General features: G+C 55.2%; 1 protein-coding gene across 2 annotated transcripts in view; it reads right to left on the bottom strand.

Annotated features, from left to right (window-relative positions):
* The window catches only part of AXIN2 (axin 2), a 126,163-nt gene that overhangs the window by 39,054 nt on the left and 71,879 nt on the right, over positions 1-15,230 (bottom strand). For both annotated transcript variants that reach the window (XM_073668633.1, XM_073668632.1), the window contains exons 4-7: positions 8,568-8,670; positions 4,249-4,389; positions 1,598-2,079; positions 1,331-1,504 (exon numbers count right to left, since the gene is read on the bottom strand). In XM_073668633.1, the coding sequence (XP_073524734.1) occupies positions 1,331-1,504; positions 1,598-2,079; positions 4,249-4,389; positions 8,568-8,670 (900 nt within the window). The remainder of the gene's footprint in view (positions 1-1,330; positions 1,505-1,597; positions 2,080-4,248; positions 4,390-8,567; positions 8,671-15,230) is intronic.

The raw sequence follows: 15,230 nt of genomic DNA, 5'->3' as shown, positions 1-15,230 counted from the left end.
TCTGGGAGGTATTAGGAGAAGCACAGAGTCTAGATCACGTGAAGTAATTATCCCCCTCTAGTCCTACTTGGTCAGACCTCATCTGGATACTGTATGCTTCTCCTAATACCTCCCAGAACTGGACACAGTATCCAGATGAGGTCTGACCAAGGAGGACTAGAGGGGGATAATTACTTCACGTGATCTAGACTCTATGCTTCTCCTAATACCTCCCAGAACTGGACAGAGTCTAGATCACGTGAAGTAATTATCCCCTCTACTCCTCCTTGGTCAGACCTCATCTGGATACTGTGTCCAGTTCTGGGAGGTATTAGGAGAAGCACAGAGTCTAGATCACGTGAAGTAATTATCCCCCTCTAGTCCTCCTTGGTCAGACCTCATCTGGATACTGTGTCCAGTTCTGGGAGGTATTAGGAGAAGCATAGAGTCTAGATCACGTGAAGTAATTATCCCCTCTACTCCTCCTTGGTCAGACCTCATCTGGATACTGTGTCCAGTTCTGGGAGGTATTAGGAGAAGCATAGAGTCTAGATCACGTGAAGTAATTATCCCCTCTACTCCTCCTTGGTCAGATCTCATCTGGATACTGTGTCCAGTTCTGGGAGGTATTAGGAGAAGCATAGAGTCTAGATCACGTGAAGTAATTATCCCCTCTACTCCTCCTTGGTCAGGCCTCATCTGGATACTGTGTCCAGTTCTGGGAGGTATTAGGAGAAGCATAGAGTCTAGATCACGTGAAGTAATTATCCCCCTCTAGTCCTCCTTGGTCAGACCTCATCTGGATACTGTGTCCAGTTCTGGGAGGTATTAGGAGAAGCATAGAGTCTAGATCACGTTAAGTAATTATCCGCTCTACTCCTCCTTGGTCAGACCTCATCTGGATACTGTGTCCAGTTCTGGGAGGTATTAGGAGAAGATACAGATTAGAGATTAGAAGACACTTCTGACAGTGAGGAGATCAATGAGTGGAACAGGCGGCCACGAGAGGTGGTGAGTTCCCCTTCAATGGAAGTCTTCAGAGGCTGGACAGACATCTGTCTGATATGGTTTAATGACTCCTGCATTGATCCGGGGGTTGGACACGAGGACCCTGGAGGTCCCCTCCAACGAGAACATTCTAGGACCTTTTCACTGCTGCAGATCCCCAGGGATGCAGGCATTAACCCTTTCACTGCCACAGACCATCAGGGATGATCCCACACAACAATCACCCCCTAGTGAATATTTTGGTGCAGTTTTCTATCATTTATCAGGAGCCCACCCACGGCTCTTCGCTCCTTAGCAGACTCTGGGGAAGGGGCCCTAATCCCAGCCACTGGCCCCCGGTTACCTGTGGGATCTGTGCTTGCTCGGCCGCTGGTTCTCACACGCTGCCGCCCTCTGCCAGGCTGTGGATAAGATCTGGTCCACATGCAGCTGGTAGAGAGCTGTGGTGGGCTCCACTCCGCCGTCCCCCGAGTGCTCAGATATCACCTTCCTCCTGGACAAGGTGCCGGAGCGGCTGCTGCAGAGACAGACAGGAGACGTCAGGAGCCGCGTCAGTCCCTGGTGGCGGCACACACTGTGGGCGGCACACGCCGTGGGCACCAGACCTTACCCTGCATTGTCCGCGCCTCTGCAGCGCGTCCTGGTCCGCAGGTAGCAGCAGTAGTCGGCCGCACCGGTGCACAGACACTGCACCCGGCGCGCTGCCTCCGCCTCCACCTCCTCCGTGCTCCAGGGCGCGGCACGGTGGTGGATGTAGTGGTGGTGGATGTGTTTGGTCGTCTGCTTGGTGACCAAGTTCTTGGTAAGCAGAGGGCAGGGCACTGACTGGACCCCCGGGACCGCGGGCCGCACACGAGAGCGCTCAGGAGAGCGAGACCTCCCCACACCAGGCGGAGACTGACAGCTGGGCGTCTTCAGGACCCGCGATAAGTGGTCGTCTAGGATTGCCTGGGGGTCGTCATAATCACAGGACGCCAGAGTCGCGGACTGGTGGCTGGAGGTGAGGGGCTCACGGGGCATCTGGAGGCAGACGGGGGGCTCACGGGGCATCTGGAGGCAGACGGGGGGCTCACATTCCTCTCGTTCTTCTTCCTGGGAACAAAAATGGGAAAAGATGAAGACATGAGAGAATCGTGAGGTCCGATGGCCAACGAGGGGTTAATGTCTCCTGGAGACCACTGACCGGTGTAAAGGGGCACAGAGGACCAGAGGAGGAGGCGAGCGCTGGGAAGAGGCAGGAAGTGACTGAGGAAGGGAAAGGGCCGGCGAGACTGAGGAAGGGAAAGGGAGGAAGGGAAAGGGCCGGCGAGACTGAGGAAGGGAAAGGGAGGAAGGAAAAGGGCCGGCGAGACTGAGGAAGGGAAAGGGAGGAAGGAAAAGGGCCGGCGAGACTGAGGAAGGGAAAGGGAGGAAGGAAAAGGGCCGGCGAGACTGAGGAAGGGAAAGGGAGGAAGGAAAAGGGCCGGCGAGACTGAGGAAGGGAAAGGGAGGAAGGAAAAGGGCCGGCGAGACTGAGGAAGGGAAAGGGAGGAAGGAAAAGGGCCGGCGAGACTGAGGAAGGGAAAGGGAGGACGGGAAAGGGCCGGCGAGACTGAGGAAGGGAAAGGGAGGACGGGAAAGGGAGGACGGGAAAGGGAGGACGGGAAAGGGAGGACGGGAAAGGGAGGACGGGAAAGGGAGGACGGGAAAGGGAGGACGGGAAAGGGAGGACGGGAAAGGGAGGACGGGAAAGGGAGGACGGGAAAGGGAGGACGGGAAAGGGAGGACGGGAAAGGGAGGACGGGAAAGGGAGGACGGGAAAGGGAGGACGGGAAAGGGAGGACGGGAAAGGGAGGACGGGAAAGGGAGGACGGGAAAGGGAGGACGGGAAAGGGAGGACGGGAAAGGGAGGACGGGAAAGGGAGGACGGGAAAGGGAGGACGGGAAAGGGAGGACGGGAAAGGGAGGACGGGAAAGGGAGGACGGGAAAGGGAGGACGGGAAAGGGAGGACGGGAAAGGGAGGACGGGAAAGGGAGGACGGGAAAGGGAGGACGGGAAAGGGAGGACGGGAAAGGGAGGACGGGAAAGGGAGGACGGGAAAGGGAGGACGGGAAAGGGAGGACGGGAAAGGGAGGACGGGAAAGGGAGGACGGGAAAGGGAGGACGGGAAAGGGAGGACGGGAAAGGGAGGACGGGAAAGGGAGGACGGGAAAGGGAGGACGGGAAAGGGAGGACGGGAAAGGGAGGACGGGAAAGGGAGGACGGGAAAGGGAGGACGGGAAAGGGAGGACGGGAAAGGGAGGACGGGAAAGGGAGGACGGGAAAGGGAGGACGGGAAAGGGAGGACGGGAAAGGGAGGACGGGAAAGGGAGGACGGGAAAGGGAGGACGGGAAAGGGAGGACGGGAAAGGGAGGACGGGAAAGGGAGGACGGGAAAGGGAGGACGGGAAAGGGAGGACGGGAAAGGGAGGACGGGAAAGGGAGGACGGGAAAGGGAGGACGGGAAAGGGAGGACGGGAAAGGGAGGACGGGAAAGGGAGGACGGGAAAGGGAGGACGGGAAAGGGAGGACGGGAAAGGGAGGACGGGAAAGGGAGGACGGGAAAGGGAGGACGGGAAAGGGAGGACGGGAAAGGGAGGACGGGAAAGGGAGGACGGGAAAGGGAGGACGGGAAAGGGAGGACGGGAAAGGGAGGACGGGAAAGGGAGGACGAGAAAGGGAGGACGAGAAAGGGAGGACGAGAAAGGGAGGACGAGAAAGGGAGGACGAGAAAGGGAGGACGAGAAAGGGAGGACGAGAAAGGGAGGACCAGACCGGTGTGAAGAGAAAAGACAGGACTGGAGAGACGGAAGGAAGAAAGAGACGGAAGGAAGAAAGAGACGGAAGGAAGAAAGAGACGGAAGGAAGAAAGAGACGGAAGGCAGAAAGAGACGGAAGGCAGAAAGAGACGGAAGGCAGAAAGAGACGGAAGGCAGAAAGAGACGGAAGGCAGAAAGAGACGGAAGGCAGAAAGAGACGGAAGGCAGAAAGAGACGGAAGGCAGAAAGAGACGGAAGGCAGAAAGACAGGACCGGAGAGACAGGAAGGAAGAAGAGACAGGAAGGAAGAAGAGACGGAAGGAAGAAGAGACGGAAGGAAGAAGAGACAAGACTGGAGAGACAGGAATGGAGAGAAAAGACCGGACAGGAGAGCCGGTGAAGGGCGGAGGGCAGGATGACCCGCCGGAGCCTGCAGTGGAGGGTTGGCTCGGCGGAGGAGGCAGACATGGCCGTCCCTCCTACCTCTGTGATCTGCTGCAGTCTCTCCTCCAGCGTCTGCATCGTCTCTTGCTCCTGTTTAACCCTTTGCAGCCGGGCGATGAGCTCAGCCGCGAACGCCGCCGGTTCCACGGGGGTCATCTCTCTGGGCAGCCGGTGTGTCCTCTAGGAAGAGCGGGGAGAAGAGACAGCCATGGTTTAGCGGGAGCCGCATCCGATCTGTGGCGCCTCTGACAGCGGTAGAGAGAGGCGCAGCCGCGATATTTATCAGCCGGAGCGGCGGTGTCACGGAGCGGCATCCTGCAGCCCGCCAGCCCTCGCCCGCGGCTCCAGCAGCTGGTTACACTCGGTGGAACCCCGCGAGTCCTCTGTACTGCTGCCGCCAATCAGCTGCCGCCAATCAGCAGACGCCGAGCTTCAAAGACGCCTGTCACACATCAGACCTCCGTGGGGGGGGACGGCGAGAGACGGCGAGAGACAGCCGGAGAAAGAAACAGCGAGAGACGGCGAGAGACAGCCGGAGAAAGAAACAGCGAGAGAGACGCCGAGCTTCAAAGACGCCTGTCACACATCAGACCTCCGTGGGGGGGACGGCGAGAGACGGTGAGAGACAGCCGGAGAAAGAAACAGCGAGAGAGAAGGGGAGAGACTGCGAGAGACGAGAAGAGGAAGAGACTGCGACAGACAGCAAGAGACAGCCGGAGAAAGAAACAGCAAGAGACGGGCGAAAAACAGCAAGAGAGATGGCGAGAGATGAGCAGAGGAAGAGACTGTGAGAGAGAGCGAGAGACAGGCGAAAAACAGCGAGAGAGACAGCGAGAGACGAGAAGAGGAAGAGACTACGAGAGAAAGCAAGAGATGGGGAGAGACAGCAAGAGACAGCCGGAGAAAGAAACAGCGAGAGACTGCGAGAGACAGTGAGACACTAGAAGAGGAAGAGACTGCGAGAGACAGAGAGATGGGGAGAGACAGCTAGAGACAGACGGAGAAAGAAACAGTGAGAGACGGGCGAAAAACAGAGAGAGACGGCGAGAGACAGCAAGAGATGGGGAGAGACAGCAAGAGACAGCCGGAGACAGGCGAAAAACAGCGAGAGAGACGGGGAGAGACGAGCAGAGGAAGAGACTGCGAGAGACAGCCGGAGAAAGAAACAGCGAGAGACGGGAGAAAAACAGCGAGAGAGACGGCGAGAGACGAGAAGAGGAAGAGACTACGAGAGACAGCAAGAGACAGCCGGTGAAAGAAACGGTGAGAGACGGGAGAAAAACAGCGAGAGAGACGGCGAGAGACAGCTGGAGAAAGAAACAGCGAGAGACGGACGAAAAACAGAGAGAGACGGAGAGACATGGGGAGAGATGAGAAGAGGAAGAGACTACGAGAGACAGTGAAAGACGGGCGAAAAACAGCGAGAGAGACGGCGAGAGACAGCGAGAGACGAGAAGAGGAAGAGACGACGAGAGACAGCAAGAGATGGGGAGAGACAGCAAGAGACAGCCGCAGAAAGAAACAGCGAGAGACGTGCGAAAAACAGCGAGAGAGACTGGGAGAGACAAGCAGAGGAAGAGATAGCGAGAGACAGCCGGAGAAAGAAACAGCGAGAGATGGGCGAAGAACAGTGAGAGAGACGGCGAGAGATGGGGAGAGACAGTCAGAGAAAGAAACAGCGAGAGATGTGCGAAAAACAGCGAGAGAGACGGGGAGAGACGAGAAGAGGAAGAGACTGCGAGGGACAGACGGAGAAAGAAACAGCGAAAGACGGGCAAAAAACAGCGAGAGAGACGGCGAGAGACGAGAAGAGGAAGAGACGACGAGAGACAGCAAGAGATGGGGAGAGACAGCAAGAGACAGCCGCAGAAAGAAACAGCGAGAGACGTGCGAAAAACAGCGAGAGAGACTGGGAGAGACAAGCAGAGGAAGAGATAGCGAGAGACAGCCGGAGAAAGAAACAGCGAGAGATGGGCGAAGAACAGTGAGAGAGACGGCGAGAGATGGGGAGAGACAGTCAGAGAAAGAAACAGCGAGAGATGTGCGAAAAACAGCGAGAGAGACGGGGAGAGACGAGAAGAGGAAGAGACTGCGAGGGACAGACGGAGAAAGAAACAGCGAAAGACGGGCAAAAAACAGCGAGAGACAGCCAGAAAGAAACAGAGAGGAACGGAGGGGAGAGAGAGAGACGGAGGAAGAGACAGGACTGGAGAGACAGAGGAAGGAAGAGACAGGACTGGAGAGACGGACGGAAGGAAGAGACAGGACTGGAGAGACGGACGGAGGAAGAGACAGGACTGGAGAGACGGACGGAGGAAGAGACAGGACTGGAGAGACGGACGGAGGAAGAGACAGGACTGGAGAGACGGACGGAGGAAGAGACAGGACTGGAGAGACGGACGGAGGAAGAGACAGGACTGGAGAGACGGACGGAGGAAGAGACAGGACTGGAGAGACGGACGGAGGAAGAGACAGGACTGGAGAGACGGACGGAGGAAGAGACAGGACTGGAGAGACGGACGGAGGAAGAGACAGGACTGGAGAGACGGACGGAGGAAGAGACAGGACTGGAGAGACGGACGGAGGAAGAGACAGGACTGGAGAGACGGACGGAGGAAGAGACAGGACTGGAGAGACGGACGGAGGAAGAGACAGGACTGGAGAGACGGACGGAGGAAGAGACAGGACTGGAGAGACGGACGGAGGAAGAGACAGGACTGGAGAGACGGACGGAGGAAGAGACAGGACTGGAGAGACGGACGGAGGAAGAGACAGGACTGGAGAGACGGACGGAGGAAGAGACAGGACTGGAGAGACGGACGGAGGAAGAGACAGGACTGGAGAGACGGACGGAGGAAGAGACAGGACTGGAGAGACGGACGGAGGAAGAGACAGGACTGGAGAGACGGACGGAGGAAGAGACAGGACTGGAGAGACGGACGGAGGAAGAGACAGGACTGGAGAGACGGACGGAGGAAGAGACAGGACTGGAGAGACGGACGGAGGAAGAGACAGGACTGGAGAGACGGACGGAGGAAGAGACAGGACTGGAGAGACGGACGGAGGAAGAGACAGGACTGGAGAGACGGACGGAGGAAGAGACAGGACTGGAGAGACGGACGGAGGAAGAGACAGGACTGGAGAGACGGACGGAGGAAGAGACAGGACTGGAGAGACGGACGGAGGAAGAGACAGGACTGGAGAGACGGACGGAGGAAGAGACAGGACTGGAGAGACGGACGGAGGAAGAGACAGGACTGGAGAGACGGACGGAGGAAGAGACAGGACTGGAGAGACGGACGGAGGAAGAGACAGGACTGGAGAGACGGACGGAGGAAGAGACAGGACTGGAGAGACGGACGGAGGAAGAGACAGGACTGGAGAGACGGACGGAGGAAGAGACAGGACTGGAGAGACGGACGGAGGAAGAGACAGGACTGGAGAGACGGACGGAGGAAGAGACAGGACTGGAGAGACGGACGGAGGAAGAGACAGGACTGGAGAGACGGACGGAGGAAGAGACAGGACTGGAGAGACGGACGGAGGAAGAGACAGGACTGGAGAGACGGAGGAAGAGACAGGACTGGAGAGACGGAGGAAGAGACAGGACTGGAGAGACGGAGGAAGAGACAGGACTGGAGAGACGGAGGAAGAGACAGGACTGGAGAGACGGAGGAAGAGGCAGGACTGGAGAGACGGAGGAAGAGGCAGGACTGGAGAGACGGAGGAAGAGGCAGGACTGGAGAGACGGAGGAAGAGGCAGGACTGGAGAGACGGAGGAAGAGACAGGACTGGAGAGACGGAGGAAGAGACAGGACTGGAGAGACGGAGGAAGAGACAGGACTGGAGAGACGGAGGAAGAGACAGGACTGGAGAGACGGAGGAAGAGACAGGACTGGAGAGACGGAGGAAGAGACAGGACTGGAGAGACGGAGGAAGAGACAGGACTGGAGAGACGGAGGAAGAGACAGGACTGGAGAGACGGAGGAAGAGACAGGACTGGAGAGACGGAGGAAGAGACAAGACTGGAGAGACGGAGGAAGAGACAAGACTGGAGAGACGGAGGAAGAGACTGTACTGCTAGAGAGACAGAGCAGTGAGTGTCATGGACACAGCAGAGAGGAATTTAGAGACAGAGGTGACATGGAAGCCGAGAGAGAGACACCAAGACAGTAATGGTCTGTAATGACAGAAGAGACAGGCGATGGAGAGAACATATGGCAGAGCGCCAGCCACGAGAGTACCACGGACATTAGAGCGCCCCGTGTGATAAGACGTCTTACTACTGCGGCCCCCTACCCAGAAGTCTGTGCGGCCCCTCGCTATAGATCGGAGTCCCGGGCCGCAGCCGTACTCACGGGGAAATGAGGGAGCGCCACCTGGCCGTTGACCTTAACGCTGCGATGCATCTCTCTCTGCAGCTGCTTCTTGTTGCTGGAGCGGTGCGGAGGAGCGCCATCCCTGCCGGAGACAGAGGACAGGAGGCTGACAAGGCGGCACCGGGGAGAGCCAGGATGGTACTGGGTGTAGGGGGCCGCAATAATCAGGGGGGACTGTAGGCCTGCACTCTGCACTTCCGCCCCCAGAGGGCGATGTGGTATCACGCCTCATTACTACATGTATCTGCCGGCCGCGGCGAGGGCTGACCGCATGAAGGTCAGAGACTTCTGCGCCTCTCGACAGGTATTCTGGAGACTCCTCATGAGCAAACTGCTCCAGTTGTCTCGTGGTTGAAGGTTGCCTTTTCCAGACGCTCTGTGCCAGATACAGCAAAGCAGCCCCAGAACAAAACAGAGCCTCCACCATGTTTCACAGTAGGGACAGTGTTCTTTTCTTGATATGCTTCATTTTTCCGTCTGTGAACATAGAGCTGATGTGCCTTGCCAAAAACTTCCATTTTTGTCTCATCTGTCCATAGGACATTCTCCCAGAAGCTTTGTGGCTTGTCAACATATAGTTTGGCTTTTTTATGTTTTTTTTTTTTTTTTTTCAACAATGGTGTTCTCCTTGGTCGTCTCCCATGAACTCAACTTTGGATCAAACAATGACGGATGGTGCGATCTGACACTGATGTTCCTTGAGCTTGAAGTTCACCTTTAATCTCTTTAGAAGTTATCCTGGGCTCTTTTGTTACGATTCGTATTATCCGTCTTTTTGATTTGTCATCAATTTTCCTCCTGCGGCCACGTCCAGGGAGGTTGGCTACAGTCCCAGGGATCTTACATTTCTGAATAATATGTGCAACGGTAGTCACAGGAACATCAAGCTGCTTGGAGATTGTCTTATAACCTTCACCTTTAACATGCTTGTCTATAATTTCCTTTCTAATCTCCTGAGACAACGCTTTCCTTTGCTTCCTCTGGGCCATGTTGAGTGTGGTACACACCATGTCACCCAACAGCACAGTGAGTATCTGTAGCCCTATATACAGGACCACCGACTGATTACAAGATTGTAGACCCCTGTGATGATAATTAGTGGACACAACTTGATTTAACATGTCACATTTTTCACTTTACACCACAATTGGGATTTTCTGTGATACAGAATAACAAGTATTTGTGATGTGTAAAGGAAATGATACGAGGTTTTCTAAGTATTCTAGAAATATAAAATGTCCACATGAAATCTATTAGTTGTGTACTCCACAAGTCTGGCCTTTATAAAAGAGTGGCAATTTTTTGTAAGCCTTAAGAAGTCCAATGTAGGGGACACAGCGAGTATGTGGAGGAAGGGGCTCTGCTCAGATGAGACCAGAGGGGAAAGTTTTATGCTAAATGAATCACCCTGTAAAACACCTTCCCCACCGTCACACATGGTGGAGGCAGCATCCTGCTGTAGGGAGGCTTTTCTTCAGCAGGGGCAGGGAAGCTGGTCAGAGGTGATGGAAAGAGCTAAATACAGGACAATCCTGGAGGAAAACCTGAAAGTTGTGATACTGGGGCGTAGGTTCAACCGGCCAGCAGGACAAGGACCCTCAACATCCTGCCAAAGCTACAATGGAGGGTTTAGATCAGAGCACATCCCCGTGTGTGAACGGTGCAGTCACAGTCCAGACCCGAATCCCAGAGAATCTGTGACAAGACGACGTGAAAATCACTGATCACAGGCGTCTCCATGCAATCACTGAGCGAGAGCGAGGGGGCAAAGCTGGAGAGACAGACCCCAAAAGACTGCAGAGAAAGGTGGAGAGACAGACCCAAAAAGACTGCAGAGAAAGCTGGAGAGACAGACCCCAAAAGACTGCAGAGAAAGGTGGAGAGACAGACTCCAAAAGACTACAGCAGAGAAAGGTGGGAGAGACAGACCCCAAAAGACTGCAGCAGAGAAAGGTGGAGAGACAGACCCCAAAAGACTGCAGAGAAAGGTGGAGAGACAGACCCCAAAAGACTACAGCAGAGAAAGGTGGGAGAGACAGACCCCAAAAGACTGCAGCAGAGAAAGGTGGAGAGACAGACCCCAAAAGACTGCAGAGAAAGGTGGAGAGACAGACCCCAAAAGACTACAGCAGAGAAAGGTGGGAGAGACAGACCCCAAAAGACTGCAGCAGAGAAAGGTGGAGAGACAGACCCCAAAAGACTGCAGCAGAGAAAGGTGGAGAGACAGACCCCAAAAGACTGCAGAGAAAGGTGGAGAGACAGACCCCAAAAGACTACAGCAGAGAAAGGTGGGAGAGACAGACCCCAAAAGAATGCAGAGGTGGGAGAGACAGACCACAAAAGACTGCAGCAGAGAAAGGTGGAGAGACAGACCCCAAAAGACAGCAGAGAAAGGTGGGAGAGACAGACCCCAAAAGACTACAGCAGAGAAAGGTGGGAGAGACAGACCCCAAAAGACTGCAGAGGTGGGAGAGACAGACCCCAAAAGACTGCAGCAGAGAAAGGTGGAGAGACAGACCCCAAAAGACTGCAGCAGAGAAAGGTGGGAGAGACAGACCCCAAAAGACTGCAGCAGAGGAAGGTGGGAGAGACAGACCCCAAAAGACTGCAGCAGAGAAAGGTGGGAGAGACAGACCCCAAAAGAATGCAGCAGAGAAAGGAGGGAGAGACAGACCCCAAAAGACTGCAGCAGAGAAAGGTGGGAGAGACAGACCCCAAAAGACTGCAGCAGAGAAAGGTGGGAGAGAGAGACCCCAAAAGACTGCAGCAGAGAAAGGTGGGAGAGACAGACCCCAAAAGACTGCAGCAGAGAAAGGTGGGAGAGACAGACCCCAAAAGACTGCAGCAGAGAAAGGTGGGAGAGACAGACCCCAAAAGACTGCAGCAGAGAAAGCTGGGAGAGACAGACCCCAAAAGACTGCAGCAGAGAAAGCTGGGAGAGACAGACCCCAAAAGACTGCAGCAGAGAAAGCTGGGAGAGACAGACCCCAAAAGACTGCAGCAGAGAAAGGTGGGAGAGACAGACCCCAAAAGACTGCAGCAGAGAAAGGTGGGAGAGACAGACCCCAAAAGACTGCAGCAGAGAAAGCTGGGAGAGACAGACCCCAAAAGACTGCAGCAGAGAAAGGTGGGAGAGACAGACCCCAAAAGACTGCAGCAGAGAAAGCTGGGAGAGACACCCCAAAAGACTGCAGCAGAGAAAGGTGGGAGAGACAGACCCCAAAAGACTGCAGCAGAGAAAGGTGGGAGAGACAGACCCCAAAAGACTGCAGCAGAGAAAGGTGGGAGAGACAGACCCCAAAAGACTGCAGCAGAGAAAGGTGGGAGAGACAGACCCCAAAAGAATGCAGCAGAGAAAGGAGGGAGAGACAGACCCCAAAAGACTGCAGCAGAGAAAGGTGGGAGAGACAGACCCCAAAAGACTGCAGCAGAGAAAGGTGGGAGAGAGAGACCCCAAAAGACTGCAGCAGAGAAAGCTGGGAGAGACAGACCCCAAAAGACTGCAGCAGAGAAAGCTGGGAGAGACACCCCAAAAGACTGCAGCAGAGAAAGGTGGGAGAGACAGACCCCAAAAGACTGCAGCAGAGAAAGCTGGGAGAGACAGACCCCAAAAGACTGCAGCAGAGAAAGCTGGGAGAGACAGACCCCAAAAGACTGCAGCAGAGAAAGCTGGGAGAGACACCCCAAAAGACTGCAGCAGAGAAAGCTGGGAGAGACAGACTCCAAAAGACTGCAGCAGAGAAAGCTGGGAGAGACACCCCAAAAGACTGCAGCAGAGAAAGCTGGGAGAGACAGACTCCAAAAGACTGCAGCAGAGAAAGGTGGAGAGACAGACCCCAAAAGACTGCAGCAGAGAAAGCTGGGAGAGACAGACCCCAAAAGACTGCAGCAGAGAAAGCTGGGAGAGACACCCCAAAAGACTGCAGCAGAGAAAGCTGGGAGAGACAGACTCCAAAAGACTGCAGCAGAGAAAGGTGGAGAGACAGACCCCAAAAGACTGCAGCAGAGAAAGCTGGGAGAGACAGACTCCAAAAGACTGCAGCAGAGAAAGGTGGGAGAGACAGACCCCAAAAGACTGCAGCAGAGAAAGGTGGGAGAGACAGACCCCAAAAGACTGCAGCAGAGAAAGGTGGGAGAGACAGACCCCAAAAGACTGCAGCAGAGAAAGCTGGGAGAGACAGACCCCAAAAGACTGCAGCAGAGAAAGGTGGGAGAGACAGACCCCAAAAGACTGCAGCAGAGAAAGGTGGGAGAGACAGACCCCAAAAGACTGCAGCAGAGAAAGGTGGGAGAGACAGACCCCAAAAGACTGCAGCAGAGGAAGGTGGGAGAGACAGACCCCAAAAGACTGCAGCAGTGATTGCAAAGAAAGGTGGTCTTACATAGTACTGACTCAGGGACTGAATACAAATGCACGGCACAATGTTCAGATTTATATTTGTAAAACACAGTCATTGTCACTTAAAGTGTGGAAAGACTAAGAGAAACAAGAAAGGAAGAGGGAAAGGGGGAGTGGAGACCTCCTAGGCTGATCTGATAACACCCTGTCTCCCCTATCTTCCCTATATTGGTTCCTCACCAATCGCCGCACAGGAACCTAAACCCTGTATTTCCCTAGAGCTTGGATCTGGATAGGGAAGGGGGAGATGAGCACTAGTCAGTCCCCACTAACAACTATACACAACAAGGGAGACAAACATGGGGGAAAGTAACTTAGCTTGATCCGATTTCAGAGAGATACCACCACAAGTCCTCTTAGCACCAGAGATCAAGTAAGTAGACTGCAATAGCTCCAAGCCTTCACAAGGGAACATGTGAATATCACCAGCACCTCCCTGTAGCAAACAGAGTATTTAAACACCCAGGCCTGGTGTCAATTAGCAGGAGGGAAGTAGCCGCTCTGTCCTAGAGTGAGACAGATCTAAGAAGGTGTCTATAATGCCAAATGAAGAGATCTTCTGCAACCAACTGCAGGGCGACTGTCTGTTACATCTGACACACCTGTGACAGTACACCCCCCTCTACGAGTGACCTCTGGACACTCAGGACCGGGTTTCTCAGGATAAGATGTGTGGAATGAATGAACCAGCCTGGGAGCGTTCACCTCTGACGCTGAAACCCACATCCTCTCCTCCGGACCATAACCCTTCCAGTGCACCAAGTATTGTAGGGAACGACGTTGGAGACGAGAATCTACAATCCTCGAAATCTGGACCTACAGATTACCATCAACCAGTACTAGGGGCGGTGGTAGAGGCGAGGGCTCAGGAGGTTCCACATACTTCTTGAGTAAGGACCTGTGGAACATGTTGTGGACCTTAAAGGCCTGAGGAAGCTCAAGAGGAAACGCTGCTGGGTTATTGACGGCGGTTATTTTATAGGGACCAATAAACCTAGGTCCCAACTTCCAATAAGGGACTTTCAATGTTATATTCTTGGTAGACAACCACACAAAGTCATTCACATTCAGCTCCGGACCTGACGAGAGTTTCCTGTCAGCCATACGTTTATACCTGTCTCCCATGATCTTTAAATTACTCAGAACCCCCCTGCCACACCGAGGAGAGCGACGAAGCAAACCGAACCCCCTGCCACACCGAGGAGAGCGACGAAGCAAACTGAACCCCCTGCCACACCGAGGAGAGCGACGAAGCAAACCGAACCCCCTGCCACACCGAGGAGAGCGACGAAGCAAACCGAACCCCATGCCATACCGAGGAGAGCGAAGAAGCAAACCGAACCCCCCGCCACACCGAGGAGAGCGAGGAAGCAAACCGAACCCCCCGCCACACCGAGGAGAGCGACGAAGCAAACCGAACCCCCTGCCACACCGAGGAGAGCGAGGAAGCAAACCGAACCCCCCGCCACACCGAGGAGAGCGACGAAGCAAACTGAACCCCCTGCCACACCGAGGAGAGCGAGGAAGCAAACTGAACCCCCTGCCACACCGAGGAGAGCGAGGAAGCAAACCGAACCCCCCGCCACACCGAGGAGAGCGAGGAAGCAAACCGAACCCCCCGCCACACTGAGGAGAGCGACGAAGCAAACCGAACCCCCTGCCACACCGAGGAGAGCGAGGAAGCAAACTGAACCCCCTGCCACACCGAGGAGAGCGAGGAAGCAAACCGAACCCCCCGCCACACCGAGGAGAGCGACGAAGCAAACTGAACCCCCTGCCACACCGAGGAGAGCGACGAAGCAAACCGAACCCCATGCCATACCGAGGAGAGCGAAGAAGCAAACCGAACCCCATGCCATACCGAGGAGAGCGAAGAAGCAAACCGAACCCCCCGCCACACCGAGGAGAGCGAGGAAGCAAACCGAACCCCCCGCCACACCGAGGAGAGCGACGAAGCAAACTGAACCCCCTGCCACACCGAGGAGAGCGACGAAGCAAACCGAACCCCATGCCATACCGAGGAGAGCGAAGAAGCAAACCGAACCCCATGCCATACCGAGGAGAGCGAAGAAGCAAACCGAACCCCCCGCCACACCGAGGAGAGCGAGGAAGCAAACCGAACCCCATGCCATACCGAGGAGAGTGAGGAAGCAAACCGAACCCCCCGCCACACCGAGGAGAGCGACGAAGCAAACCGAACCCCATGCCATACCGAGGAGAGCGAAGAAGCAAACCGAACCCCC

Source organism: Phyllobates terribilis, unplaced genomic scaffold (assembly GCF_046119375.1).
Source record: "Phyllobates terribilis strain yellow unplaced genomic scaffold, ASM4611937v1 Scaffold_827__1_contigs__length_625462, whole genome shotgun sequence".
Classification (NCBI taxonomy): Eukaryota; Metazoa; Chordata; class Amphibia; order Anura; family Dendrobatidae; genus Phyllobates; species Phyllobates terribilis.
Note: the sequence above shows the minus strand (reverse complement) of the source record. Positions and strands in the feature narration are given on the sequence as shown.